Source organism: Ochotona princeps, chromosome 9 (genome assembly GCF_030435755.1).
Source record: "Ochotona princeps isolate mOchPri1 chromosome 9, mOchPri1.hap1, whole genome shotgun sequence".
Classification (NCBI taxonomy): Eukaryota; Metazoa; Chordata; class Mammalia; order Lagomorpha; family Ochotonidae; genus Ochotona; species Ochotona princeps.
This window is the reverse complement of record NC_080840.1, coordinates 2,412,862-2,440,072: the sequence shown is the minus strand read 5'-3', so window position 1 is coordinate 2,440,072 and position 27,211 is coordinate 2,412,862. Positions and strand designations below refer to the sequence as shown.

Below are 27,211 nucleotides of genomic sequence, written 5' to 3'. Positions count from 1 at the left end.
TATTCTCCTCATTAGTGGGCAGTGGAGCTGAAGACTTAGAACCAGGGGGTCCTGCAAAGTGTGTGTGTAAATGAGCGATGGAGGTGCCAAATTTGCTCCGAGCTACACCAGGCCATGACCAAGATGATGATGCCAGGATTAAACCCAGACCTTCAATTTCCTGATTTTATGACCCCCTTCCACTTGCTGGCTACTCCTCTTGCTCAAACTTCAGGAATGCAGGGAGTTGAGGACAATGGGGCATGTAGGTGCTCTGGAGTCCCACTGACCTGTGGTCCAGCCATTCCTGGGGGCCCTGAGAGGCCACGGGGCCCGGCATCTCCCTGTAGCAGGTGCATAGGAAAGAAAACAAAATCAGAATGAGTGTTTGGAGAGGACATGCGCGTGTCAATGCCCTAATTTCTGCTGGGAGGTCCTGCAGCAGCTCTTACTCTCAGCCTGTCTGAGGGGGAGACCCAGGCACAGGGTGGTGCTGAGTGCCACAGGGCATCTGCCCTCATCAGCTGGGTGCACTGGCATCCACCACTCATGGCACACCCTTCAGTCACTGCCCATTTGGATTAGGGCTGCTCTGTGTGGCCAACGGCATAGCCAAGGCTGACTGCCACTGGGCCTGCATAGATCTGTCTGGGGAAAGCCAGGTGCTGAGCCTTGACATGTCTCATGGGGCACCATGGGTGCCCTGTGAGAGGGCAAGCAGAGGCCTCGGGCCACTAGCCAGGACTTGGCCCCAGCCTTGGGAGTGACCCCCTATTGGAGGGAACTGCACCTCAAGCCTGAGGCTGCTTCAGGAAGACTCCAGTATAGTTTTCAGCAAAATTGCAGTAAATGACAGGTGCAGGAGTCCAGCTGAGAAAGGGGTATGATGAAGACTGAGGTATCCAGTAGCCCTAAGGCTCGGCATGTGCCTTATACTATAGATACACACCAGACTGCACACACTGCCTGTGATCTGGGATGCCTGGAGCATCAGCTGCTGGTGCCAGCTCCTGCCACACATCCCACGAGCCTCGTTCCTGGTGATTTGATGCAGTGGACCTACAACAGCAAGTCTTAGAAGGAACTTCTCTAAAAATCCTCCCTGATGAAAATTTGAGGTTGCAACTCCCAGAACCAATCCATTACATGATCTATTGAGGTATTTAGAAGTCTGCAGTGGGGAAAGGACCACAACGTAGATGCATAAATATTCAGACGTCGAGGCTGGTGGTGTTGCGGTGTAGCACGTAAAACTGCAACCTGTGATGTCATCATCCCATGTGTGATGCCAGTTCCAGCTGCCCCACTCTGACCCAGCTCTCTGCTAATGGCCTGGAAAAGCAGGGAAAGGTAGTGCACGTGGGAGACATGGATGAAGCTCCTGACTTAGGACTTAGCTAAGCCTGGGCTGCGCAGCCATCTGGGAGTGTGAACCAGGAGATGGAAAAATCTCTGTGTCTGTCTGTCTCTCTCTCTCCATGGATCTTTCAAATAAACAAGCAAAAAATGAATTCAGAGTTGTTTACCGACTGTTCTTTGTAATAAATATATTCCAGAAATGCTGTAAGCAAGTGTATAGCTGTGTTGATGACTTGGTCATCAATACAATTTAACTAAATTATTTTTAACCACATCAGTTTTCGGATTGGTTCCTGTATCCTCCCAGGGTCCTAGGCTACAGAGAAATTTGGGGGATCAAGGCACCCCACTGCAACAACACCTGTACCCTGTGGTTCATGGAAGGGGAGCAGGTGTGCTTAGGCACAGAGAATCAGAGTATAAGTCACATTTCACATCCATGTGGATAACTGTCCTAGGTAAGAGAAAAATTCAAATTACACCAAAGAGATTTAATTCCCATGTCTGAAAATAAGGAGAGAGCCTCTGCCCCAGCTCATCTTCTCAGAGCATTTAGAAAACTTGTCACTGGGACTCCTTTCTCCATGTCACTGACAGATAAACCCAATTACAGAGCCGCAGTGTGGCTCCTCCTGACTTTGTGGCCAGGAAAAAGCCTTCTGATGGATTTGGGGACCACCTCCTGAGAGCACAAACAGCTAACACTCCAGGCCTCTGTGCAAGGCAGGGACCTCACCTCCCACCACAGAGCTGCCACAAGTCAATTCTCCAGACAAGGCCACCCAGACATGACACAAATCTTGGTTAACACACGTGACAGAATGGGCTACTGTGTCTTTACTCACAGCTCAGCATGCCCAAAGGGTCCTCAATGGTGTGAAAAGTTATGCACAGATTTTCCACAACTTTTACACCAACATAAATAGCCTTTAAGTCATTTTCTCATGGCCTTTTGGAAGACCCCTCACTATGTAAGAGGTGGCAGCTAGAGCACAGCTCTAAGAGTGAGATTTGTGTCTGCAACCTCTTAACACGCCTGGGATAGGCGTCACATCCTGGTTGAACATGGATTTGTTTTCTCACTCTGCTACCTTGACAGAGCATTTCCAGGCTGGGAGATTCGCTTTCAATTATATTTCTCCAGTGTCTGTGCTGCTTCCTTCCTGATTCTGCTCCAGTCAGATCAGGAGCTCCGTGAAAACAGTCTCAAGTCTTTCCCTTTTGGACCTGCCCGGTATGCTTGTATTGATTGACACACAGTACCTGCTCGCCAGGGCATGGTAAACAGGTAATGGCAATGGGATGGACGGATGGATTTGAAAGGCCTGTCTTGGTGCCTGCTCCCAATAGACAATGAGGGTTGTTTATGCACAGAAGGCAAGGCAGTAAAGGAGGCAGGATGGTAAGAGAGTGGAGGAGAGGCCTGCATTTTTACACGTTACACATGGATTAGACTAATACAGCCAACATCTTCTTAAAGTGACGAAGACCCACAGATGCCAGACTGCTCCTCTTTCCATAGCTGTGTCCCCCAAGCCCAGTGCCTCTTGGCTGGACTCCCCTAAGGCATGGCTGCTGTGGAGGCAGCAGGGACAGCGCTAGGATACCATAAAGATAGATCTCACCCTCCCATCCTTACCTTTCTCCCTTCTGAACCTTCTCGCCCTGGCTTTCCTGGGAGGCCTTTGTCCCCTTTGAAGCCTGGCAGTCCGGGGAGGCCTGGTGGCCCTGGAGGGCAGTCGTTGCACACATCCTGGGGGAGGAAGAGAGAACAGGGACAAGTGGTCCAGTGCTAGCTCTTCAGGCACAGGTGTTGATCTTAAATACCAGTAGAAGATGGAAAGCAGTTGAGAGCATTGAATCATGGTCAGTTATTTGTATAGCAAGTTCTGCAGTCTCAGGTTCCTCAGTACTAGTTGGATTTCTGTAATGATGTAACTGGATTAGTTCTCCCACTTGGAAAGTGGGTCGGCAGATAGAAGATTCTCTCCTTTCTTTTAAAATAAGCAAACATAAATAATTTTTTTAAAAAGTAAGCCTTTGCTCTATGTTAGGCATAGGGATAAGCTCTGATCCCATAGCAGGTGTGTCTTGAAAAGCTCATGGGTGAAGGGTGTCAGGAAGCAGTGGGAAGGCACAATAACAGCGTTCAGATGTTAAACCAGAGGTTAAGGCTTAATCATCATCGTGGTCTCCAATTTCACCATGCTGAAATTGTCCTAGCACAGAAGCTGCTAGAACTGGTTTGCCTTCCTTTACTTGCTTCCCTGCTACGCTGTCTTACAAGTGTCTTTAGAGGTCTCCAAGATGCCTTCGTGGTTGCCACAGGAAATGCCAGAAACTCTGTGGATCTCTCTGTGCTGTCACAGCCCCCAGTAACTGCCATGACTGGAGCGCATGGCTCAGGGATAATCTGTTTCTAACCTCAACCTCTCCCAATCAGGCAGAGAGGAAGTGTGAGTCCTCAGAAAGAGGTGGAGTTGCTTTCCCTTTTTGACATCAGCTCATAGCAATCAGTCTTACCTGAACATGAGCTCAATAAGCAAACGAACCAGGTCATCCAGCCAACCAGCTAGCCAGTCAACCAACCCACTCACCTCTGACCATTTGGTGTCCTGTGGAATCTGTCCTTTCAGTGGGTAGGTTGAAACAGTGCTTTGATATTTGTAAGGTGAGGAGTACAATAATGAGATTTACGCAGCAAAAGTGAATGACACTATTTGAAGGGTTTTGCTTGAAAAGCAGCAGAGATGAGAGGAACTCACTGTTCCTAAATCATCTTTCATACTTAAAATAATGTGATTCATGAAATACTACAACATCATGGATGGGCGATTGGGTAGATGATTAGTTGGGTGGATGGACAGGCAGGTGAGGGCTAGATAAACAGATGGATGGATGACGGATGGTTATAGAGACAGATTGGTAGATATATGGCAGATGGATGGATGGACATACAGACAGGTGGATGGATAGATGACAGATGGACAGACAGGTGGGTGGGTGGATGGATGGATGGACAGATAGGTGGGTGGATGGGTGGGAGTGGATAATTGTTAGTTGGATGAGTGGGTAAATGGATGCGTGAGTAGGTAGATGGGTGAACTGATGGATGTTTGAATGGATGGGCAGATGGGTGAGGGTGAGCAAATATACAAATGGATGGACATAGAAATGGTTGAATGGGTAGGTGGGTGGATTGGTGGATGGATAGAAGGACAGGAAGAAGGGATGGTATGAATGGAGCTAGCTTAGTGGCAGTGAGAATTCTGGCCAGTGAGATGGGGAACTGCTCTTAATGGTGGCACCCATAGCACAATGAGGTTTAATTAAGAAAAACAATGCCTTACCACATTCCTATTGCTAATGCATGGCAAGGTTCTTAGCCTGAGCTTGCACTGGCTGCTGAAGGTGCAGCTGCCAGGGCTGTCAGCAGGCATAGATGGACCAGTGAGGGGACTGGATTCAACACTACACTAGTCCCGGAGTCCAGGAGTCACAGAGAGATCTCAGTCCCAAAGTTGCAGTCTGCTAATGCTTACCTTGACTCTGGAGCTCCTGAGATTCTTCCCCTTCCAGCCCTTCCTGAACCAGCATCGGTACCCTTCAGTGGATACTTCCTACTTTGTCTAAATGCCTTGAGAATGGACAGGGCAGTCTCCAACCAGAGGGCTCTCTCAAGCTCCAAGAAGCCTTTGCCCACTTAGGATCTTGACTTTACCTTTCTGAGCCTCATATTTCCTATTTGTACAATGGCGACATCCAAGTCTTATGATAGATAATGTAAAATGCCTGTCACTGTGCCCAGGACAGGGAAAGCACAATGAATTTTAGTTGCTATAGGGGCCCTGTGGTTTGTTCTTTCCTCCCATCATCTGTGGCCTTGCCCCATTCACCTGGCAGGTGCCCTCGATCACCTCCCAACACCATGATTGACTGAGTGGTCTCACTCAAGCCATTTGGCAAGATGTAGTGAAGCAATATGTGCCAAGTGTTCAACATCCTGTGTAACCTGTCAATGTCGATGTCCTTCCAGCCTCTGCCCCTTCCTTGTGCTTCAGAGCTCTTCAGCAACTTCAGCTTTCTGTGCTGTTGTATGAAGGTCTCTCTACAGTACAGCCTACCTAAGTAAGCGCTCAATAAAACGTCCACCACCATGTGCAAGGCAGATGCAATCACTGCCTCCCGGGAGGAGAAATGAGCTCCTGCTCGTCACACTCCCTCTTTCTCTGGCTGTGGAAATCCTCATCACAGTACTCTTCTAGAGGGCTGGATGGTAGGGAGCCCTGCAGCTGTTCGTCAGCCACCAGAGAGCTGCCAGCAAGTTCTGATAGAATCGTTTTGCAGAAAGGTGACTGCAGGAACTCTAGAGCTGGTCACGCCAGGTTTGAATCTTGCCTCTGCCACTCTCTTGCTCTGCAGTCTTCAACAAGCAGCTTCTCTAGCCAGGCCTCCATCTCCACTTGCATAAGATGCAGACGCCTTTAGAGCATGTCTTCAGGACTGTTGTGAGCATCCGATATCATATTCATCCAGTCACCTAAAGAACATCCTTGGGCCCAGATCCAACGCCAAAAGCCCACTTGACAGGGACTTTGAGAAGATGAACTTGCTGTTCAGGCAACTTTCCAACTCTCAGAGGGAGACAGATGATATAAGAACTCTTGGGAATAGTGACAAACCCTCAGTGATAAACAACACTTTCTGCAGGGGAGGCACGTGCTCCTGGTCACCTGCACTGGCCCAGCAGGTGCTCACCTGCCACAGCAGAAGGGCAGTAGCTGATGTCACGGAGTAGAAGTCACACCCGGCAGCTCGACAGAGCTGGTCAAGCCACCTACATGGAGTTTTCAGACAAAGCACAACTGTGTGGAAACAGGGCCATACCACGTGCCACCCTGGACAGGTAGGCCTGCATAAACTGTGGTGTTCCTGTGTCTGCTGACTTGACATGGGCCATGATACTCAACCCTTGTGGTACATACAGTCTGTTATTATTGCCACACAGTGCAAGACACCTGGAGGTTGAAATCCTCTGGGGGAGGAGCTGACACATACCCAGTTCCTCTGAGATTGGCATACCATGAAAAAGGATGTAAGCTAATGTAAGCCTATAAATAAACATGGAAATGAATCAATAGATAATGATTTCATGTCAGGTCCTCAACTGTCAGAAAACTCTCCTCTCCTGCCAATAAAAATCAATAAAGACTATGCTACTAGTTATTTTTCAATAGCATGTATAATTTCCCATCGAGGCCTCTCAATGTGCAGCAAGATTTAGAACGGTTCCAGGTCTCAGGCTTTCTTTTATGTGTGCCCCTCCCTCCCTTGGGCTCACACATGGACTTGGATTCTCTGTGACTGGCCCAGTGTGTGTTAGATCACAAGAAAGTGAGCAAAGAGACAGTCACCCACAACCCAGGGCCAGGTGTCACTTGAGGTGAAGACCGAGGATTGTGGTAAGAAGAGCGTGGTGTCTGCACTGCCTGCAACCAGGCTGGTCTCTCCATCTCAGTCCTTGCCGTGTCTTTACCAGCTTGTCATGGTTTAAGACCCAGGGTCCTGGCCAGACTAGGGGCACCTCTATATCTTCTCCTATAGGTGTAACTCCAGCCAGATCAAGTGTAGCCCAGCCAAGTTCTGCTTAACTACCCAGGTCTCTGCCTCTCATAGAAACAATGTGTTTGTAGAAATGAGTTAAGTCTGTGCCTGATCTGAACTCATTCTGGAAGAAGGTCCCAGCAGTTGGCTGCACCCCCAAGCCTCAGCTGCTGGCTCCTGCACCAAAAGCACCTACTGTGGCCTTCCTTTTACGGCCAGCCTTTAATCAGTGAGAACTGGATTCTAGCCCAGAATATTCTATCCTATCCTATTCATTCTGTCCTATCCTATCCTATCCTATCCTATCCTATCCTATCCCATCCCATCCTATCCTATCCCATCCTATCTCATCCCATCCCATCCTATCCTATCCCATCCCATCCTATCTCATCCCATCCCATCCAACCCCATTACATTCTTTGTTCTGTCCTACTCAATTTCACTCTATCTTTAACATATTCATTGACCCGAAGTTTGAAATTTGTTTAATCTTCTAGTGGACACTGTAGATTGAGCCCATCAGTGGACGTGTGGGTGTCCTGACAAACACAGCTGTGATTATGGCTAAGCCTATCCTGTGGTCGCCAGGCTTGTTGAGATCCGGTAGCCCCACCACCGTTTCCACATGCACACATGCACACTGATGACATGCTTTTACCTTCACTAGAAGATTTATGTCCTCTGGAGACAAGAGTGGGGAAAGGCCCTGGCAAAGAAAAAAGAAATAAATGCATACAAGCATACACATGTGCACAGAGCATAATCCCCACATCTTCAGGAGCTGGCAGAGCTTCACAGTGCAAGCTGCACACTTAACACTGTGAGTTGCACAGAACACACACAGCCACATTGATGTCAGACCTGGCAGCCAGAGACAAGAGCCCGAGGTAGAATAGGCACAGGCTTCCTGTCCTAGCCAAGCCTTTGTCCTCCTGCTGACCCCTCCCTCCCAGGCCCTTAAAACCCGATAGATCCCAGGGAGGTAACGGGCTGGGTTGTCCACAATAAAAATTGTCAAACAGCTCAGACTGGCAAGAGCTGTTGCTCTCACTCACTCACAGCCTAGTATGAATTTAAATGAATGTGTCTTCAGCTATCCAAGGTGAAGGACCAGGGCTTAAAGTCCTGAATTCTGGCAAGAAGACTGCAAAGATCAGGAAGCATGGAGGATTTCATAAATCACTGGATTCCGGTTCAAACCCACTATGAACTAGGGAGTGGACTATTGGGATTGTGGCCAATCCTAAACCCAGGATGGGGTATGAGTGCTCGGCTCACACTGGGGTAAAAGGAACAGTAGATACTAAAATGCACATGATAAAGCTAAATGTAACTCCTCAGGTAAGCCTCAGACATTGGTTTGCTGCTTGGCAGATCTCTAGGGCATTCATTGGGAGAGGAACACGGCTTGTAGTCACAGGTACACTCTTGCTGGGTGATTTCTTCCAGGCTTGTGTTCAGAACCTATGAGCTATGAATCCAATTTGTTACAAGTGAGAGGCACTCCCCTCCATCCTGACCTGGGGCTGGGGGATTTATCTCATCTTATGCCTAACTAAAGCTATCAGATGGCTGTAACCTAATTTTGCATGAGTTCAATAGCTGTAGTGGCTGGGATGTGTGTGTTGCTATCGGTATTAACATGCTCAGAATATTCGATCAACACCTAGACTGTCACACAGGGGATACCTGGGAAAGGTTAGGGGTATGTTCAACACAGGTCTGAAGGTGCTGACACAGAGAATACAGACAAGGCTCAAGCCCCAAGTTGCTCCTATGCAAGAGGTCCACAACCTCTGATGACCCGAGCAAGATGCCCTGAAAGAAGGCCAACCTGTGCAACAGCCATTGATGCCAACTTTTCTTTTTAAAAAGAAAGCTGTTTCATTTTGAAACTGTGCACAGGTTCTTTAGGAAGCTACTAACAGCAAGGGGTGTCACTCATTCCCGTGGGGACATTAAATGCCGCTGGCATCATACTATTAAGGAAATTTTTACGCTTCCATTTGAGCTCTTAATATAATGAGTAAGCACCTCTAGACAGTGTGCCAGGACATTCATTACAAAGGCAGAGAGGAGGAGGAGTGGATTTTCAGGGAAGGTACAGCGTGGCCTGCAGAGAAGTCCATTAAGTCTTGCCCTGACCCATTTCTATAAACTCCTAAGGCTGGGCCATGCAGGTTACACAGGAACAGAATCTGCAGTGGGGCCAGTGGCGGCCTTTTGAGGATGGACTGGGGATGGGCTGTGGGTGCCAAGGGTCAGACCCATGTGGCCAGCATTGCCAGGGCCTAGGGTGATAGAACAGAGGACCAGGCCTATGTCCTGCTCACCCTCCTCCCTTCTGATGTCAGCAGCACTGGCTGGAACTGACAGATTTGGGTAAGTGGGATGGGGCTTGCCGGTGGGCAGGCAGGCCTCCAGGGCCTTGCACATTCCAGAGGTCTTTGTGGCTCTGGCCAAGCCCAACCTGGGGTGGAACCCCCTGTCATCCACTGCTCTTCTTCCTTGCCACATCCTGTTCCCTCTGCCTTTACAGATTTCATGGGCAGTGCTCCCTCATCCAACCATTGTCACGGAATCCCCACCACAGACTCTGTGTCCTGGGAACCTATCCCAAATCAGGGAGCTCCGTACCTCTCCACAGGAGGACATGACATTGGAGGGCCCTCCCATGGCTCTCTCCATCCTTGGAGGACAATGGGTGTGTAGGAAAGGGTTAGCTCAACAGACCCTGTATGCTGAGGCTCCCATAGGTAGACCTCCCAACTGCAATACCATGTTTGTGTGCCATCCTGATACCACACGAGCTGTTATATCACGTGTGCTGTCACACTGTGACATCATGTGCTACCACTCTACATGTGCCATCATGACTTTGCATGGGCTGTCACAGCACCACGTGTTCTGCTACACCATGTGTGTGCTGTTGCAACACCACGTAGGCTGTTATGTCACCGTGTGTATCACCACAGCGCCATGTGTGCTGTCATGTCGTGTGTACGGTCACAACTCCATGGGTGCTGCATGCTTTGCTGAAAGCACAGGTGTCCCTGCATGAATCACAGAGAAGGAACAATGGGAGGTGCGTCCTGGGCTCTCCTGGACTCTTCTGTGCACCCTTGCCCTCTGCTGATTTTAATCTGCATCCTTTCACAGGAGTCCAGCCTGAGTCCAGAAACTTCTCTAAGGTCCACAAACCCTTGCAGCAAATGGCTGGATCCAAGAGTGGTTGTGAGAACCTTGGACACATGGCACAATTAGTGACGAGCCGCAGGCTGGCCATACCTGGGGCAATGTGTTCAGCAAATCTGAAGGTTACAGATCTCTCCTCCAGACCCCGCCTACCCTGGGGTGACTGGCTGAGATGTTTATGAATGACCGTGCCCTCAGCTGCATGTGGCTGGCTTTGTTCAAGAGAACGTTAAGGTCCAGACTTGGCAGAGGTCACCTAAGGCCTGTGTGTCTTCCGATCTGAGCTCAACTCTCCCTGTAGCTTCAGCAGGACCTTACCCACAGACAACAAGGCTGCAATGGGGCTGCCCCCAGTGAGGCTGCGATGAGCAGGCCCTGGCATAGTCTGCCCCTAACCCCCATCAAGACCCTGCACCCATCTCAGAGGACACACCAGGAGCTCCGCCAGGGTCTCCTCTGAACTCATCAATTCAGGATAGGAGCAGAAGAATCATATGAGCCCACAGTAGCTCCCTGTCCGAAACTCGGAGCAGCCCAGGCTCACCAGACAGAGGACTCCCACGCTCACCAGCAAAAGACAGTGCCCAAAATGCACTGGGTCCTGAAACCAGACTGAAGGTCTCATCCTTGAGGCCTGGGACCCCCACACTCCAACTCCTCCCATCAACAGCATCCTCCAATGGACTCCTTCCCTCCAGCATTTGCAGAGCTGCTCCCACCCTTACACCTGGACACGTCCTGACTCCACCCCACGCACCTGGGCCCGCCAATCATCGGGCCTCCTTCCCTGCAGACTCCACCCCCACGCACCTGGGTCCACCCATTCTCTGGCATTTCCTGCAGACTCCACCCTCCCCACACCTGGGCCCGCCCCCACAACAGCCCCTTGGCTAGAGGTGCTTAGACTGGCTGTGCAGTATTTTATTTCTCCCTGGAGGCCTGTCTGATGGTCAACACTCTTCCAGAACCAGCAGATGACATACTGGCTTCCCAGGAGGGCCTCTTTCGCCTGGATTTCCTGGTGCACCCTGAGAGAAGAGGGGGAGAAGAAAACATCAACCGTGATTATGTTAACTGACAGAAGCTTGACCCATGCCAGCCACCATCTGGGCCACCTCTGCACCAGCCAAGTTTTAACTTGGTGGGAAAAAGAATTGCCCAGCCATGAAGACTGATCCCAGTGCCAACTGACAGTTCCCAGACTCAGCAGAGCACCCAGGACTTTCCCTGGAAGCGTGGTGGCAGCACGCTTTAGAAGTCAGCCGCCTCACCTAGTTAGTTCTCCTTTCCTCAAGACAAAATTAGAAACACACACATTCACACTTGCATGCCTGTGTGTACGCACACCCACACATATACGTACAAGCTTGCACACACATTTGCCTTAAACTTCCCCAATGCTTTTCCAAGCACAGGAGGGAAGAGCAACTTTGAAAGGGAAGAGGACACAGCATTGAGAGCAGGGTGACGGAATGTATGTGAAGACAGGACTTAGCGGACAGATTTTAAGTGGAGCCCAAAGGGGATCTTACTCTCCCTGCTGCAACAAGCGAAAACTGCTGGGTCTCAGGATTCACACTGAAGCAAGACATGCCCCTATCTTCCCTCGCAGCTCCGCTCTCAGTGGAAAAACACTGACGGGGAGCAGGGGACACTGGCAGGGATGTTCAGGAGCGTGAAGGTGCTAAGAGCCAAACTCAAACCGCAACAGTGGACAGCAGTGGGCCCCACTCACAAGCAGAGCAAAACTGAAAAAAAAGAAATCCGCTGTGGGCCCTCATGCACGGCCTTGACTGAGCTACGAAGCTGCCTATGTGGGTGGCAGACCCCAAGAGCCGCGGCCGAGCCCAGGCCCTTTCCCTGTACTCACGTCCTGGCCAGCTGGTCCCTGAGGGCCAGGGAAGCCTGGTGAGCCTCGAGGTCCCTGTGGGAAAAACAGAGGAGATACAGTCCATGCTTTGAGAAAACAGAGACACGGCCCTCCACCCTTCCCAGGGCCCAAATGGTTGGTGAGAAATCCAAAGTAAGATGTGAGGCCAAAGTCCAACACGGACACGGACTCACTTCCCTGCCCCGTGAACCCGATGGGTTTACCCCCACCTACACGTACAGAACTCTCTGGAAAGCCTTCCCACTGGCCACACTGCCCAGGCCTCACTTGTACACCCCTTTCTGGTGTGGAAGGGACATTGTGTGGTGGTGAATCGGGCCTGGCCTCGCCTCCTGGCGTCCTTGCACACATGTGGCCCCGAGGGCTGCTCCCTGGCTCCATCGGCTCCCTTGCCCGGGGCCTGAGCACATGCTCAGGACGTTCTTGGCAACTGCTGCTTGTTACCGGAACGTCACTCCCATTCTCTTGAGAGTGAATCAACGATGCCAGCAAATGACACGGCTAGGCTTTGCGATGGATCTTGCTTTTCCCTTAAGATTTTTCCCTGACTGGATCTGCTCCTGGGTCTCAGACATCCTTCTGGGCAGGTGCTACAATCAGGCAAGGTGGCTGCTTCTCCTGGGGTCTCCACAGACCTCCCCTCCACCCTCACCCCTCCACACAGAGCCCCATCCACTGCACCTGCACTTTGTAATGACTGGCCCTGAAGTCCTATGACTATCAATTAACTGCTGAACCTCAATCTCCTCAACTATTAAAATGGGTACCAAAGATGCCTGTCCTCTTTAAATCAGAGATGATGTAAAATACGACCCTATGACATTGTTTAGCTCCCCTTCCGTATAGGCATGCACAAGCGCACACACAGGCATTCCACTGGACAGATGCCAAGTGTGAGCAGTCCTGTTGCTTCCACACACAAGGAGCCCACAGGTTTCCACGTTAACTCAGGGTCTTGCTGCTTTCTCTCAGACTGGCAGAGCCCCCCACCCATCTGCTCATGGACTCATGAAAGGGACAGTATAGACAGGACTCACAGTCAGCCGCTCTTCCGGCAACGTGGTTGAGTTTATAAGCCACCACTGCCCTTGTGCGGCAGGCAGATGGCAAAAGACAAAACCAGTGCCAGCCCCGCATTCCTACTCAAACACATCTCTGTCCCAGCCTACTCTGAATCCAAGGCCCAGAGCTCAGAGAGCCTGCAACATTTAATGCCAGTGGTGTGGGTGCCTCCCGTTTAACATGACAATGATCTGAGCAGAATTCCTCCCAGAGAATCCCAAATCTTTGTGAAAAACATACTGTACCGGGGGCCCTTTGTCTCCTGGTGGTCCGGAAGGTCCCTAAGAAACAAAGAGACAAGTAAGTAAAGTAGAAACAAAATGCCCACCCCAATATGCTCTTGTGGTTCCCGTGGGGCCAGCCTGGCACTGTTAGCATCCTCACACCTTTAAGTCACACTGCCACCTGCCTACCCACAAACGCTAACAGAGACCCCGCTGGAACTTCTGCCATCGGTCCCCGAATAGAACTGTGCCACTTGCCCTCACTCCCACGTGGCTGCTGACACCCAAGCCCCACTGGTGGTTCCCTCTGGTGTGGGGCTGGACCCAGCAACCCTAGCTTCATCAGGCTACATTCCATGGGTGCACTGGCTCTTCCCACTCAGGACTGCATGGGGAACCCAAGGCTCACACTCCCCAACCTGTGTGGCAGAAGTGGCAGTGGGGCGCGCACAGGCAACCCAGAGTCTCGGACTGTCAGCCACAGGCATGTCCAGGCCTGTGTCCAGCTAGAACATGCCTTCCAGGCACCATTAACGATGTGATCCTGGTTGGGGTGGAAGGTCTCCCGGTGAGTGGAACTGTCCCTTGCATCTTAGCCTCCTGTTACACTGTTGCTTTTGCAGAGACCTTCTACCCTGCCTCTCTATCTGGATTCACTCGTCACCGTTTGGATGTCACGACCTTACGGGGCACCTCCTGGCATCCCTCAGGATACCCAACAGACGCCCATGGCCCCTGCACACACCTTGATGTCTTATCACCAGTCTTCTCAGTGGACACAGGCCTGCATGGGGTGGGCATTGCTACAGCCTCAGCACAGGTGTGTGCTCTAAGAGCCACCACTGGCCAGAGGACAGCACGTGGTGCTCACCTGCCAGGGCAGTTAATCCTAGTCCCTGCCCTGAGTCCGTGAGAACACCCCTAAGCAGTCCCATGAGAGGGGAAGGCGTTCTCCCCAGTGCCCAAGCAGCTGCAGTCTGATGGCTCAGGCAGCTTACCACCTGCCCATGGTCCGTGCCCCAGAGCCAACTCAAAGGGCAGAGCAAGCACCTTCAGTGCTTAGCTGAGCACCAAAGAAAATAGGAAGAATCCTCAGAGACAGAAAGAGGTCACTGGGCCCAATGCAATGGCCTAGTGGCTAAAGTCTTCACCTTGTACATGCTGGGATCCCATACAGGCACAGGTTCTAATCCTGGTGGTCCCATCCAGCTCCCTGCTTGTGGCCTGGGAAAGCAATCAAGGACGGCCCAAAGCCTTGGGACCCTGCACCCATGTAGGAGACCCGAAAGAGGCTCCAGGCTCCTGGCTTCAGATCAGCTCAGCTTTGGCCGTTGAGACTGCTTGGGGAATGAATCAACAGATGGAAGAACTTCTTCTCTGTATATCTGACTTTGAAAAAAACAGGCCACTGCGAAACAGGGCCAGGATCCCCGAGCCTGCTCTTCCCTGGATGGAAGTCTAGTTCTGAGTGCTGTACAGGCAGGGAACAAGGCTGTGGGCTCCCTGGGCGCTAAGACAGGATCTCGAAGCGATCGGAGCAGGAGACCGATCCCGTAACAGCACAGGACTGACTGCCCTGACTTCACAGCTCCTAGCAGCTCCGTCACGGTCTCCCGGCCCCTCGGTTGGATGCCGGAGTAGTCACAGGAGACCTTGCAACAAATGAGCATGGCTGTTTTCCAGTTAAAATTTTGGCTTCAGATCCCAAAATCCAAATTTCACAAGTCATGGAGTGTTACTCAAATGCAGAGGCTTTTTCGGCTGTGGAAAACTATTTAGGAGATACTCAGTCCTTGGGTTCTGGGCGAGTGGATGCTACGTGAGATCTGACCAGTGGGCCAAGGCACGTGGAGTCTGGAAGAGCGAGGCTTCAAGGCAGCACAGGAAAGAAGGGCCTCTGAGGTCCCGCACTCCCTGGCATCGGGGGCTGAAAAACACGAATCCTGAAAACACCCAGCTCAAAACCACTGTGTTTATACACAAGTCAACCTCCAGGAACCTTGAGCCTGGCAGGCCGTAAGACGCTCACCGGCACAAGGCCAAGGACAGGAACTCCCCATCCCGAATTACATCAGACTCCCCACAAGAGCAGCAGTGGAAATAAGCAGCTGAGAGTCCGCATGAGCACCAGCTGGCAGGCTGGTCAGATACCGGCAAGAGCAAAAATGCAGCCAAAGGAAACACAGAAGAAATGAAAGAGAAAAAGCAACAATGTGGCATTATTAAAACAGCTATCAAGAGCAGTCAGAATTTTTAAAAATAAAATCATACAGTCACAGAAATTCTTAGAAACTCGGAGTCAGGCTAAATTTGAAGCTAATATAAGCTAGGAATGTATAGGAAGAACGTGTTTTAAGAATCGTGGCAATGGACACTTTGCAAGGTGACCAGCTGCATTTAACAGGTGAAAAAACGTAACTCCTGGGACATACAATAATGATATATGGTCTCAGGAGTTTCAGAAGTCAGCTTTTTTTTCTCCTAACCAAGTGAATGACCTGATAAGCTCAGGGGAAAACAAACCCATAAGTGTGGCTCGTTCCCTCCGGCTCCCATTCACACTCAGAATGCCATTCTGATTCCATTTCCCAGAAACTATCTAAGCACCCTCACACACACCTCTGCACATGCAAACATGCATGTGTGTATGTGCAGTGCGGCCAGACACCACCACATGATCTGTGACACAGTCAGTAAAAACGGACAGACACCTGTTAGTCTGTTGTAATGCGGGGCTAGAGCTGATCTGCAGACGCTCAGCAGAGTAAGGTGTGCCTTTTTTCCCACATTCTTCCACCTGAATGGCTCCAGGAGCACAGGCCTGTGAGGACAGGAGGACAGTGCTGCCTGGGGTTGGGACATGCACCTGCTCAAGATGTGAAGAAAACCTTTTCTGGGACAAGCACTCAGGACTCGGTGGGCCAGGCTTGAGCGGGCCTGGAGCTGCCAGCATCCCCCTGACGTGTCAGGGCCATCATCAGCCAGAGGGAGAGAGCTGGAAAGGGATGTGTGGAGGGTGAAGGGGGCTGGGGAGTCTGCAGGGAGAGAAGAGGAGGAGGAAGATATCCCTGGCTGGGCGCACGGGAGGGTGGCGGGCAGTAACACCAGCCAGGGCTATGGCCCTGTCACCTGCAGAGGACCTGAGGCAGTGCTGGGGGCCTCAGCTTCCTGGTCTGTGAGGCGGACATGACAGTGTCCTCTGCACAGTCTGGGGCAGGGAGGGCCAATGCAGTGCCCAGAAACGACAGGAGAGACTTACTGAAGCACCACCCTCTCCCAGGGCTTTGAGCTAAAAGCCAGCTTCTGGGTCTACCTGGAGCAGCACAGGAACCCCTGAGTCTAGAAAATGTGGGGTGATTCTTTCTTATCCTCTTTAGCCCTGTGCCTCGATGCCCTCAGAGCCCAGTTTTGTGCACTGACCAGGAACAGAGCAAAGCTCCAGGAGTGAAATCTTGCCTTGGATACACAAGTGGCCAGGGCATAACTCCTAACAAATTCCTTGTGCCCCCTGGTGGCCATACATGGGAAGTGTAGTCGACTTGCCACATCCCTGTTCACAAGAAACCATCCAGCGGAATTCTCAGCCTGGCCTGAGTATCAGCGACCCAGGCACTGGACACGAGTTAGATGAGTGACAGTGCAGTGGGATAGGCCCAGAAAGCACCAGCTCAGCCCGCAGAAGTCAGCAGGGATGGTGGGGAAGGGCGAGCACTTGCAGTGGTTCCTGAGGTCCTGTCCAGCTGCCCCTCGTCCTGTGACTCCAGGGCAGTGTGCTCACACGTTGAAGTAGGCCTCCTCGTTTCTCCAGTGCCAGGAAATGTAGGACCCACCGGGAATGGCTGTTCGGTGGATGTTACGGGATGGGATGCGAGCCACTTCAACCCTTGCCGGGTCACGGGGCACATGGGCTGTGATGACCAGCATCCTTTGTTATCCACTGCAAGGTGCAGCCATGCAAAGGGGAAAAGGGACCTTCCGTAAGGACCTGTGAAACACTCCGGTGCACGGGCCAGTTCTGCTGCTGGTCACCTGCAGGCCGCTGGGGGCGGTCAGCCAGTCTACTCTGTGTGTGCACCCTCAGTGTCAGGCCATGAAGGGTGTGGGGCTACTCTGCAGGGAGCGATGAGGGTGGAGAGGGCCTGTCAGGGTGGAAGGCTAAGAGAACCATCCCAGGAGGAGGATTTTTATGGCATCAAAGGAGACCGAGGCCAGGAACCAGGTGACGTCATCGATACTGTTCCCATGTCATCCTCCCTGAGACCGTGGGCACTGCCCCACCAGGAGACGCACATCAAAGTGGGAGCAGTGTGCTCTGGGCTGTCCTCACAGAACCTCTGTGTGGTGTCAGCGAGGTCCGGTAGTGCTCAGCTCTGCCCCAGACCTCGCTGCAGGAAAATCAGAAGCAACCCAAAGAGGAAAGCCAGGCTTTGGCTTGGGAAGGTCTTGAAGCAAGAAGGGGATCCCAAACAATGGCCTCACCAGCCATGCCCCAGGGAGGGGCCACAACAGAGGCCTACAGATAAGACCTGGCTCCCCTCCAGGGTGGCAGCGTCATCCCTGCAAGCAAAGGCCACTGAACATGCCACTGAGGCTGAACACGGTGATGCAGGGAAGAGAGACCTGGCTGCAGAGGGTGCAGAGGGGGTGGCGGTGTCTGCAACCAGAACCTGCCCAGGGAGCAGTCTTTATCCAGTGACCCCTGGGGGCTGGGACATCAACAGACCACCGTGTGGCTCCTTTTGCAGAACAACCCTGAGGTTGCAGCACGTGGCCTCCCAGGGGTGAGTGGGCAAGCCCCAGCTGCCCACGACACCTGCTTACTGACACACTCTGCCCAGTCTCTCTTGCTTTCTCTGTCTCACTCTGTCACCTCCCCGGTGGTGACACCTGAGATCTCACATAAAATCCTCACCCCTCAATCTGGCTCTCGGGGGATGCCAGTGTGGGGCAAAAGGCAGAAGTGCCTGTGGCAGGACTGGCTGTGGTGGAGGCGGCGGATGTCCCAAGCCCCAGCAGAAGGTTAGATACAGCGCTTGGCAAGAGCAGCACTCCTGGAGGGGAGAGCTGGATACGCCCCGGTCCTTGCTTCCTGCTCATGCTGACGGTCAGCACATCCTTGAACTTTTCATGCAAATCCCAAGGCCAATAGCAACCTAGGAGGCTGGCCAAAGACAGATTTATGAAAATTCAATATAGTTATATTGTCAGTGCAAGTCTTTAATAAGTGGACGAAGTGGAACATCATGAAATACTTGATGTATGGCTCTTGGTGAGAGCTGGTCACTTTGCCCGTGCGATCACTTAGGCAGGGATAAATTTTATAGTGATTGTAGCTGGTCCTTAAATGGGGAAGGATGATTTGTGTCCTAGCCCTGCTACAGAGCTCTCTGATTCAGGGCTTACTAGACTAAACTCGTGCAGGTTACAGGGGAAGGGGCAAAAACCAGTGGGTGGTGGCAGGTGCCACATCCAGGAGCTGGGCTCTGGGCTTTCACTTACAGCTGGATCTGTCCGTACTGAGGGTCAAGTCCTGCAGGAGCCAGAAGCCTGGGATCAGCATGTGAGACTCCAGCAAGAAGACAGTTGAAACCATGTGCCACCCCACTGTCCCATGTGCTGCAGAAAGAACCCAAGACAAAAAGACACAACCAAGGTCTTGGAGTGCAGGTGTGTGTCCATCAAGAATTCCAGCTGAAGACATTTTTGATGGAAAACCAAGCGAATCAAACATTCTCAAGGGAACTTCGCCTGCCTCCATCCTTGGCTCCCAGGGACATCTGGGAGATGCAGGCTGGCAGGCCTCCTACTGCCTGGACGTGAGCCTCTGTGGCTACTGGGCGGGAGCACAGGTGGTTGATCATCCCCAGTGGGAAGGCAAGGGGCTGAGGCTGAGGAATGGACGGATTGAGAAGACAGAATATTTCAGAGAGGTGATTCTGGGATGGAAGGGGCCTACTGGCGAAAGACAAAGGATGTGCACTTAACAAGTTACATATGCATAATGAACTGCATCTCTGCTTTTTACTCTCTGAGAGTCACGACTGAGCAGGGCTGTTGCTTTGGTCTGTACCTGTGGCAGTTTGTACTTCCTGAATACAAGAAGAGACTGGGTCTGTCTGCGCTGCTCCAGTTTACATTCAGGCAGCATTTACGGAGGTAAAGTTAGTGTTAAAACAATAATAACCAGAGCAATACACTGGTAGTTCAGCTATCCTGAAGCTTAGCAATGGCATTTGAAAAGGACTGAGCATTTGAGCTCCTGTAAAATAATAGGACAAGGTTGCCAGGGGAAAAAAGAAATGCAACTTCCAGAAGCATCCGTGTGATATCTTCAGAAAGGAAAGGGCTCAACAGGAGAAGACCTCAGAATTGGAAATGAGCTTTAAGATCTAAAGCCCGCCATTCGGCAAACGGGGCACGAAGGCAGCCTCATCACAGCTCCAAGGGGAAAACGAGCGGCAACGGACGGGAGGCCCGAATCCTATTCGCAATGAAAAGAAACGTAACGCACATCCACTCTCTGTGGAAACGCACTTTTACATTGAAGAGCCAAGGCCACAGTTCCCTCCAGAGGCCTGTGCACCTGCAGCTTGGGGGGTGGGGGATGCACGGGCAGGGGAGGGCTGGACCTTGTTCAGCCCTTAAGATCCCGAGAGTTCACAAAGCTGTCACCTGCAGGACATTCGTAACTGGACTTGGCTATACGCTCAAACTAATAGCTTGAGGAACAGTTGGTGGACTTCATGCTGAGGACCAGATTCCACCCATGACCATCCCTGTAGTAATTATAGAAGCTGGAGTGACCAAGCCACTCACCTCTTTTGCCTGAAACACATGGAAACATCAAGTGCCTTCCCCTATCAGACCTTCCCTCAGCCTGCCAGGGCCACTGGCTACGATTCAGTTTCCTTTTCCTTTTCCTTTTCATTCCACAAATCTTATGGCAATTTGTCCTGTCCTCTCTTGGAATAAGACAAGCCTAATCATTACAAAGGCATCATCCCATCAGAAGTACATCAAGTCCTATGCCAATATCAGCCACAGTGACAGCTGGACTACCAAGGGGCTCAAGGACCAGCTAACCCACTATGGGGCTCACTGAGGCATGGCCCTGCAGGGAGGCCCAGGCTGTGCACTGTGAAAACCACTGGGAAAGAGCCCGTGGCCCAAAGTCAAACTGTTGCAGGACTCACAGGAGGGCCAGCAGCCCCAATGCCCGGGTCGCCACGGCTGCCAGGAGATCCAGGGACTCCAGGTGCTCCTTGGTCCCCCTGGAAAGAGAACAAGAAGAAGCAGACATCAGTACTAGAAGGCAGAAGGCCAGCGAGTGTGGAGATGTGTGTCTGTCCCCCCAGGATGTGACTACTCCCCATTGCAACCCTTGGCTAGCCCACCTCTGGGCAGCACTTGGAGGTCCACCTGTACAACCATTGTCCCACTCTGCCCACCACTGCATGGACCAAGGTTGACTGCTCCTTGCCCTTAACCACCAATGCGGTTCCAAGTGTGACCACAGCCCAAACTTACCATGTCTTCCCCAAACCTCGGCTCACCTCCTTCCCAACCAGAGCCCAGCACGGAGCAGAGACCCGCAAGCCAACTCAGATCCCAGAGCACCCAGACAGGGTTCATCAGTCTACAAGAGTCTGCCAAGTACCCACATTGGGGGGATCAAGTTTTGGATACTGAGGCAAGGAGCTCAGGGACAGCCAAGATGAGGGCTTGCCTTCAAGTCTAGTGGTGAACGGTGCGGACTTGGGTGCCAGGTGCCTGCTTGCCTCTGAGTTCTGGTTTCAACATGTATGAACCATGGGCTCAAGAAAAGGACAGGTGATTCCCCCTCACTATGGGGAGAGAAGAGGAGTGGCCACATCAGCATGCTCTGTGCTCACTCAGGGAAGGGACACGGCGTGCTCGGCACTGGCCTGGCCCAACTCTCAGCACCACACAGAGCTCCTGTGTGGGATGCTGTCCTCTTCCACCTGCCATTCTGGACTTTGAAGGGAGAAAAACAATGGAGGAAAAGAGGCAGAAGGGAAGACAAGGTTTTCTATGTCCTGGAGACTAAGCTGAGGTTGGGGCCACCCCTTATCCACAAGTTCAAATTCCTCATTGGTGACAAAGCCTGACTTGCAAGGACACAGGGTGTTCACATGTTGCATGACTATGGCTGACACACCTTGCTGGATAAATGTCAATGAGTTTGATTCCAGGTCCACGTTATATCTATACATTCTGCCTATTATGATCTGTCCAAAATCCAAATCAAACTTGGCCTCAACTGCACATGGCCTCACCAATTCTGTGTCAGGGACCTTGCTCCTGTGTTCTTCAGCTCAGCCGAACTGCAGCCACGCCTGCACAAGCAATGACAAGCACCCCAGTGCCAGTCACTTAGCACTCCTGGCACTCCAGTCACTTGAGGGCTGAATGGCAACAGCCGGAGAAGCTGTCATGAAGAGCTGATAAAATCTGGCAAACATGCCAGGGCCACTGATGGCTCTACTGGGACATGTGTTTTTAAGCTTTAGAAACAATTAATAAGCATCCCATCCTCCACCTATGGCTTCCAATGAGAACCATGGCATTTGGATGTTCAGGAGATGAAGCTTCTAGGAGAATCTGTTTCTCCTGCAGTGAGACTGCTGCTCAGACGAGTCTGTGAGTGACACATTCGCTCAGCGGGCACTCACTACTTGTTCTCTGGAAGCGATGATCTAGGCTCAGGGCCCAGGAGTGATTCACAGGGCCTCCTATTGTCAGGGCTGAGTTCTGCAGAGTGTCATTTGTGGGAAAGCAGAGGGACAGGACATCCAGAGTGCTCGCCAGAAACAGGAGCCAGGATGCGAACGTTTCCCTGGGCTGTCCTTGTCCTGCAGGGACATGGGGAGAGGTGGGTGTGGGGAGGAATGCACCTGCTGCTGTCCCCTGGGAGACACAGCATTCCTCACCGCAAACTTGCAGTGAGTACATTTCTTGAGAATAAGACAACACAAGTGGTTCCAGGAAGTACAAGATCCTCAGGAAAATCTAATTGGTACATATGGGGAGCGGGGAAGCGACAGGACAAACAAGGAGACACATAATGCACTTAGCAGGGGCACGACCTTTGTGAACTGTCTGCTGCCGGCTCATTCAGCAGTGAAGCGGGCCAGAGCGGATCAGACGTCAAAACCACCCATCAAGTGATGCCATGTCCACTCTCAAAATAAGGCCAACTTTGTCCTGTGCCCCCGAGCCTGTCCTCCTCTTAGACCCTTCATTAAAAAATAACATTCAAACAAATCGCCATATATCTTATCAAGACTCAAAGCTGAATAACACAGACTATTACAGCTGTATCCTGTTACTTTATCACCTGAGTCAGAGGGAGAAAAAGCTACCTAACACACTGAGGCTGGAAATGCAAATCGGCAGCACCGTTATGGAAAGCAGGATGCAGATTCCTTGGAAAACTCACAATAGATCCACAATATGAACCAAGTGTTCCACTCCTGGGAAAAAATCCAGCTAAAATGAAATTACCCTATGAGAGACCTCCACTTTCGTGTTTAGCAGCCCAAGTCGCACGAGCGGATGGACTCACCCCGAGAGGCCCATTCATTGAGGATTCCAGAATATACGGTAGATGTACACATTAGAATTTTCTTCAGCCATATAACAAGACAGAATCTTGACATTTACAGCAAAACGGATGCAACCTGAGATCATTTTGCTGAATGCAATAAGCCAGATCGAGAGACACCAATAACACGTTTCAGTTTGTGTAATATATGGGGTGTAAAATTTGTGTGCATGTCATATCACTGGGCACTGAGCTATAAATGTTGTTTCATTGACTCGTAGCATGGAAATGACAAATGCAGCCTTTCCCTAGACTCTAGTCACTGCCATGAAACCCTGACTGTTGCTGCATCTTTATTTTCAAGAAAAACAGCATGCATGTATAGGTATAGATATCTCATCTTCAGTGAACGTGGTAAATTGCTAAAACTTATAAAATTAAAACACCACTTTTAAAAAAAAGACTAAATGTCAGAAAAAATCCATATGCTTTGCACTTCAATTTTGCTTTAAAATGTTTAATGCACATATTCTATGCCAGTCCAGGTCCGGGCCCAGCCTAGCCCAAGTCCATGGTCCAAGCACAGGAAAGGAGGACAAGCCGGCCACCTACCTAGACGCCTCCCACGCTGTCTGCTCCCGCCGCCTTCCTCCCCTGCCCGCCCCTTGCCCCGAGGCACTTTGCCAGCCTTGAACACCAAGACTCAAGGACTGCACATTCACACAGCTGCCTCCGTCTGCCTTCCTGCCCTCCGCCAGCAGCTCAGAGGAGCTGAGAGCCACGCTGACAGCCTTTGCACAGTCCCATCCTGAGGCCTCCAGGGGACATCGCATCAGCACCAGGGCCAAGGGCAAAATGTGCTCTCCTGGGACCTCTCTTTCTCCTTGCTTCTCCTGAGCCACCTGCCCAACGCCCACTGACCCTGCAAGCGCTCATCTCCACTCCACAGCCCAACTCACACATCCACATGTTACCAGCACCAAGCATCCAGCATTCCAAACAAGAAGAAACTGTGGTCAAAGGGCCAGCAGGCCTTCCCCTGGGTCCCGCGGAACGGGTGCTGGCTGGCCAGCTAGGCTGAGGTCAGAATGCCTCATCTCTCCTGCCGCCCCCTTTCCCTGCCCGCTGCTCTAGGCCCACTGCAGGCCTGCACCCCTAAAGCAGACCTACAAGGTCATGTGACATGAGCGAAGGCTCGTGTTCAGCACTACGCATGGCAACAATTTTATCTGAATGATGGCACTGATTTCTCTCCAGACCGCCTGGGACACAGTGGCTATACTGCTGAGACGCCAGAGACACAGTGACACAGGAGCACAAGCGGAGGGGAGGGGGTCTCCAGCCCTTAGGTGAATGGTCTTCTCAGGTAACAGGGGTGAGAGTTTAGGCTGGTGGTACAAACGCGAGCTAAGACATAGACACCCCGACAACGGCTGCTTGGGTTCAATGCCTGGCTCCAGACGCTCTAACTCCACGCTAATGCAGAGCGTGGGAGGCAGCCAGCAGCACTGAGGACTCATCCAGGTGGCAGACTTGGGTCAGGGTCTCAGCTCTCAGCTTCAGCCCAGCGCTGCCCTGGCCACTGCAGGCATGGGGGAACGAGCCAGCAGAGGGGAGTCAGCAGCCAACCCCCCAGACTGAGAGCCCACAGAAATCACAGGACACAAACGCGCCACCTCGAGGCCAGGCCATGCTGTCTTTCCACCAGACCCTCACTCTCTTCCTTTATCTGCTCACATAAACGAAGGAGTAGGTGGGAGGGACTGGGGCCTCTGAGGACAGAGGAGCTGCTGAGTTCAAGTTCAAGCTCTGACAGGTCAGAACTCCCTCCCCCACACAAATAAGTACACACATCAAGTTCATCACGGGATGCTCTCAAATTCAGTTTAACCTCTTACCGAAATTAGACAACACCACAAGTCTGCTTAGACACAGTGTCTTCCAATTTCAATCTTGGTGCATCAACTCAGTACCAACTGTGTGGCAACTCCAGCATTGCCATCAAGGGTCAGACAATGCTCCCCCCGTAAATGTAGTGAGCCAAGAAAGGTGGAAGTAGAGTGACGTGAGGTTAAAATTTCCAGGGAGTGGCATTATCGCACAGTGGGTCTAAGAGTCCCTGCGATGCTGGCATCCCATCTGAGTGCTGGCTCAAATCCCGCCTGCTCCACTTCTGGTCCAGTTCCCTGCTAATGTCCACAGGAAGACAGAAGAAAGTGGTCCAAGTGCTTGGGTTCCTGAAACCCATGTGGGGGACCCGGATGGAATTCCTGGCTCCTGCCTTCAGTCAGGCCCAACTCCAGCTAATGAAGCCACTTGGGGAGTGGAGCAGGAAGGAGATAGACAGTGTCTGTCTCTTTCTCTTTCAAACAAATAAATCTTCAGAAATTCCGTCTAGCTAATACAACATGTGGCGTTCACAGCTGGCTTGGATGAGCACTTACCTTTGTTCCCAGGGGTCCAGGTAACCCAGGTGAGCCACGAAGTCCCTGGAAAGGAAGCACATAAAGATGATTAGGGAACCTTCCAAGAGCTCTGAGTCAGCACATGTGCCAGCCCTCTGCGTCCTCCGCACGGCTGGAGAGACCCTCACTCGGACACAACCCCGGGCCAAGGAAACAGAAGCTCCTGCTGCGCCTGCTCCCTGTGGGCCTTGAGCAAATCTCTCAGCCTTCCTGATCGTCTTTCCACTAAAATCCTTGCTTTTAGACCCACATAGGGAAACGGTAAGACCAAATCTCAATGTCTTCCTTCCGCCTTGGTATCAAGACCTGGGGGTAGCCGTGGGATAGGCTCTTCAGTGCCAGGTTTTACCTGGTGAGCACTCACCACCAGGATTAACATTAAAATTCTTCTCTGGAAAGTACTGGCTCAAGCTAGAGTGGAGCCCGATTCTACGTGTGCACACCCACAGCTATTGAGAGCTATAGATGCAAGTTTGCGTGACTGTCCGCCCTTGTCGTGGGTGTCTCAAGGGCCCAGACAAGCCCATCCCTGTGGACTCTGTGTCCCCTGTGTCACACTCTGACACCCACGCCTGGCTCTCCAGCCCAAAACACATGTGATCTGTCCACCCCCAGTGCTTCCCAGGGTCTCAGTCAAATGTAGTCAACTGTGATCAACAAACAGTACGTAAAACATTATAGAAATTATTCACAAATTTCAAAAGCTGCCAGGGAAGTCTGTGGTTGCAACTACTCAGGTTCATGATTGATTATTGTTGCCATCTTCCCATCACTAATTTATGAGAAAACTTTCTCATGGGTGTGCACACAGAGAAGGAATCATGCTATGCACAGGTTTCAGGACCCACTAAAATGACTGCACACCACAGTGGGCTGGTTGCCCATTCACAGCCCCCCAGATGACCACACACCACAGTGGGCTGGTTGCCCATTCACAGCCCCCCAGCTGACCACACACCACAGTGGGCTGGTTGTCCACGCACAGCCGCTCAGGTGACCACACACCACAGTGAGCTGGTTGCCCGTTCACAGCCCCCCAGCTGACCACACCCCACAGTGGGCTGGTTGCCCATTCACAGCCCCCCAGATGACCACACACCACAGTGGGCTGGTTGCCCACGCACAGCCGCTCAGGTGATCACACACCACAGTGGGCTGGTTGCCCACGCACAGCCGCTCAGGTGACCACACACCACAGTGGGCTGGCTGCCCACGCACAGTCCCCCAGCTGACCACACACCACAATGGGCTGGTTGCCCACGCCCAGCCCCCCAGTTGACCACACACCACAGTGGGCTGGTTGCCCATGCACAGCCCCCCAGTTGACCACACACCACAGTGGGCTGGTTGCCCACACACAGCCGCTCAGGTGACCACACACCACCAAGGGCTGGTTGCCCGTGCATAGCCCCCCAGGTGACCACACACCACCAAGGGCTGGTTTCCCACATATGGCCCCTCAGGTGATCACACACCACAGTGGGTGGTTTGTCCATGCAGGCCCCTTTCTTGGCCAGCCCAGTCAGCTGTGACTCAGTCTCCCTGTATCTGTTCCCTTTTCTTTCTCAGCCTACCCAGGGACCCCAGCGGCTGCTACTCACCGGCTCTCCATCCTTTCCCTTGCCAGGTGGCCCGGGCAGTCCCGGAGCTCCGGGGTCACCCCTGGGGCCAGGCAGCCCTGGACTCCCATCTTGCCCCTTCGCTCCCTGGAAGGAAAGAGGCAAGGACAGACACAGGTAATCACTGCACAGGTGACCAGACCTAGGAGGGTTCACAGGTGAGCTGGAGCTGCCTCCTAGCCGATGTCCCTGGATGCAGGAGGAAGAGCTGGACGATGTCCAGCACGGGTAGAGCTGTGCTTTGTCCC

The 27,211-nt window shown here is 52.0% G+C and overlaps 1 protein-coding gene across 1 annotated transcript in view; it reads right to left on the bottom strand.

Moving 5' to 3' along the window:
* The window catches only part of COL22A1 (collagen type XXII alpha 1 chain), a 200,587-nt gene that overhangs the window by 53,970 nt on the left and 119,406 nt on the right, over window positions 1-27,211 (bottom strand). The window contains exons 38-46 of the mRNA XM_058668448.1: window positions 26,946-27,050; window positions 25,324-25,368; window positions 20,508-20,585; window positions 13,336-13,371; window positions 12,008-12,061; window positions 11,121-11,165; window positions 7,601-7,648; window positions 2,978-3,091; window positions 270-323 (exon numbers count right to left, since the gene is read on the bottom strand). Of these exons, the coding sequence (XP_058524431.1) occupies window positions 270-323; window positions 2,978-3,091; window positions 7,601-7,648; window positions 11,121-11,165; window positions 12,008-12,061; window positions 13,336-13,371; window positions 20,508-20,585; window positions 25,324-25,368; window positions 26,946-27,050 (579 nt within the window). The remainder of the gene's footprint in view (window positions 1-269; window positions 324-2,977; window positions 3,092-7,600; window positions 7,649-11,120; window positions 11,166-12,007; window positions 12,062-13,335; window positions 13,372-20,507; window positions 20,586-25,323; window positions 25,369-26,945; window positions 27,051-27,211) is intronic.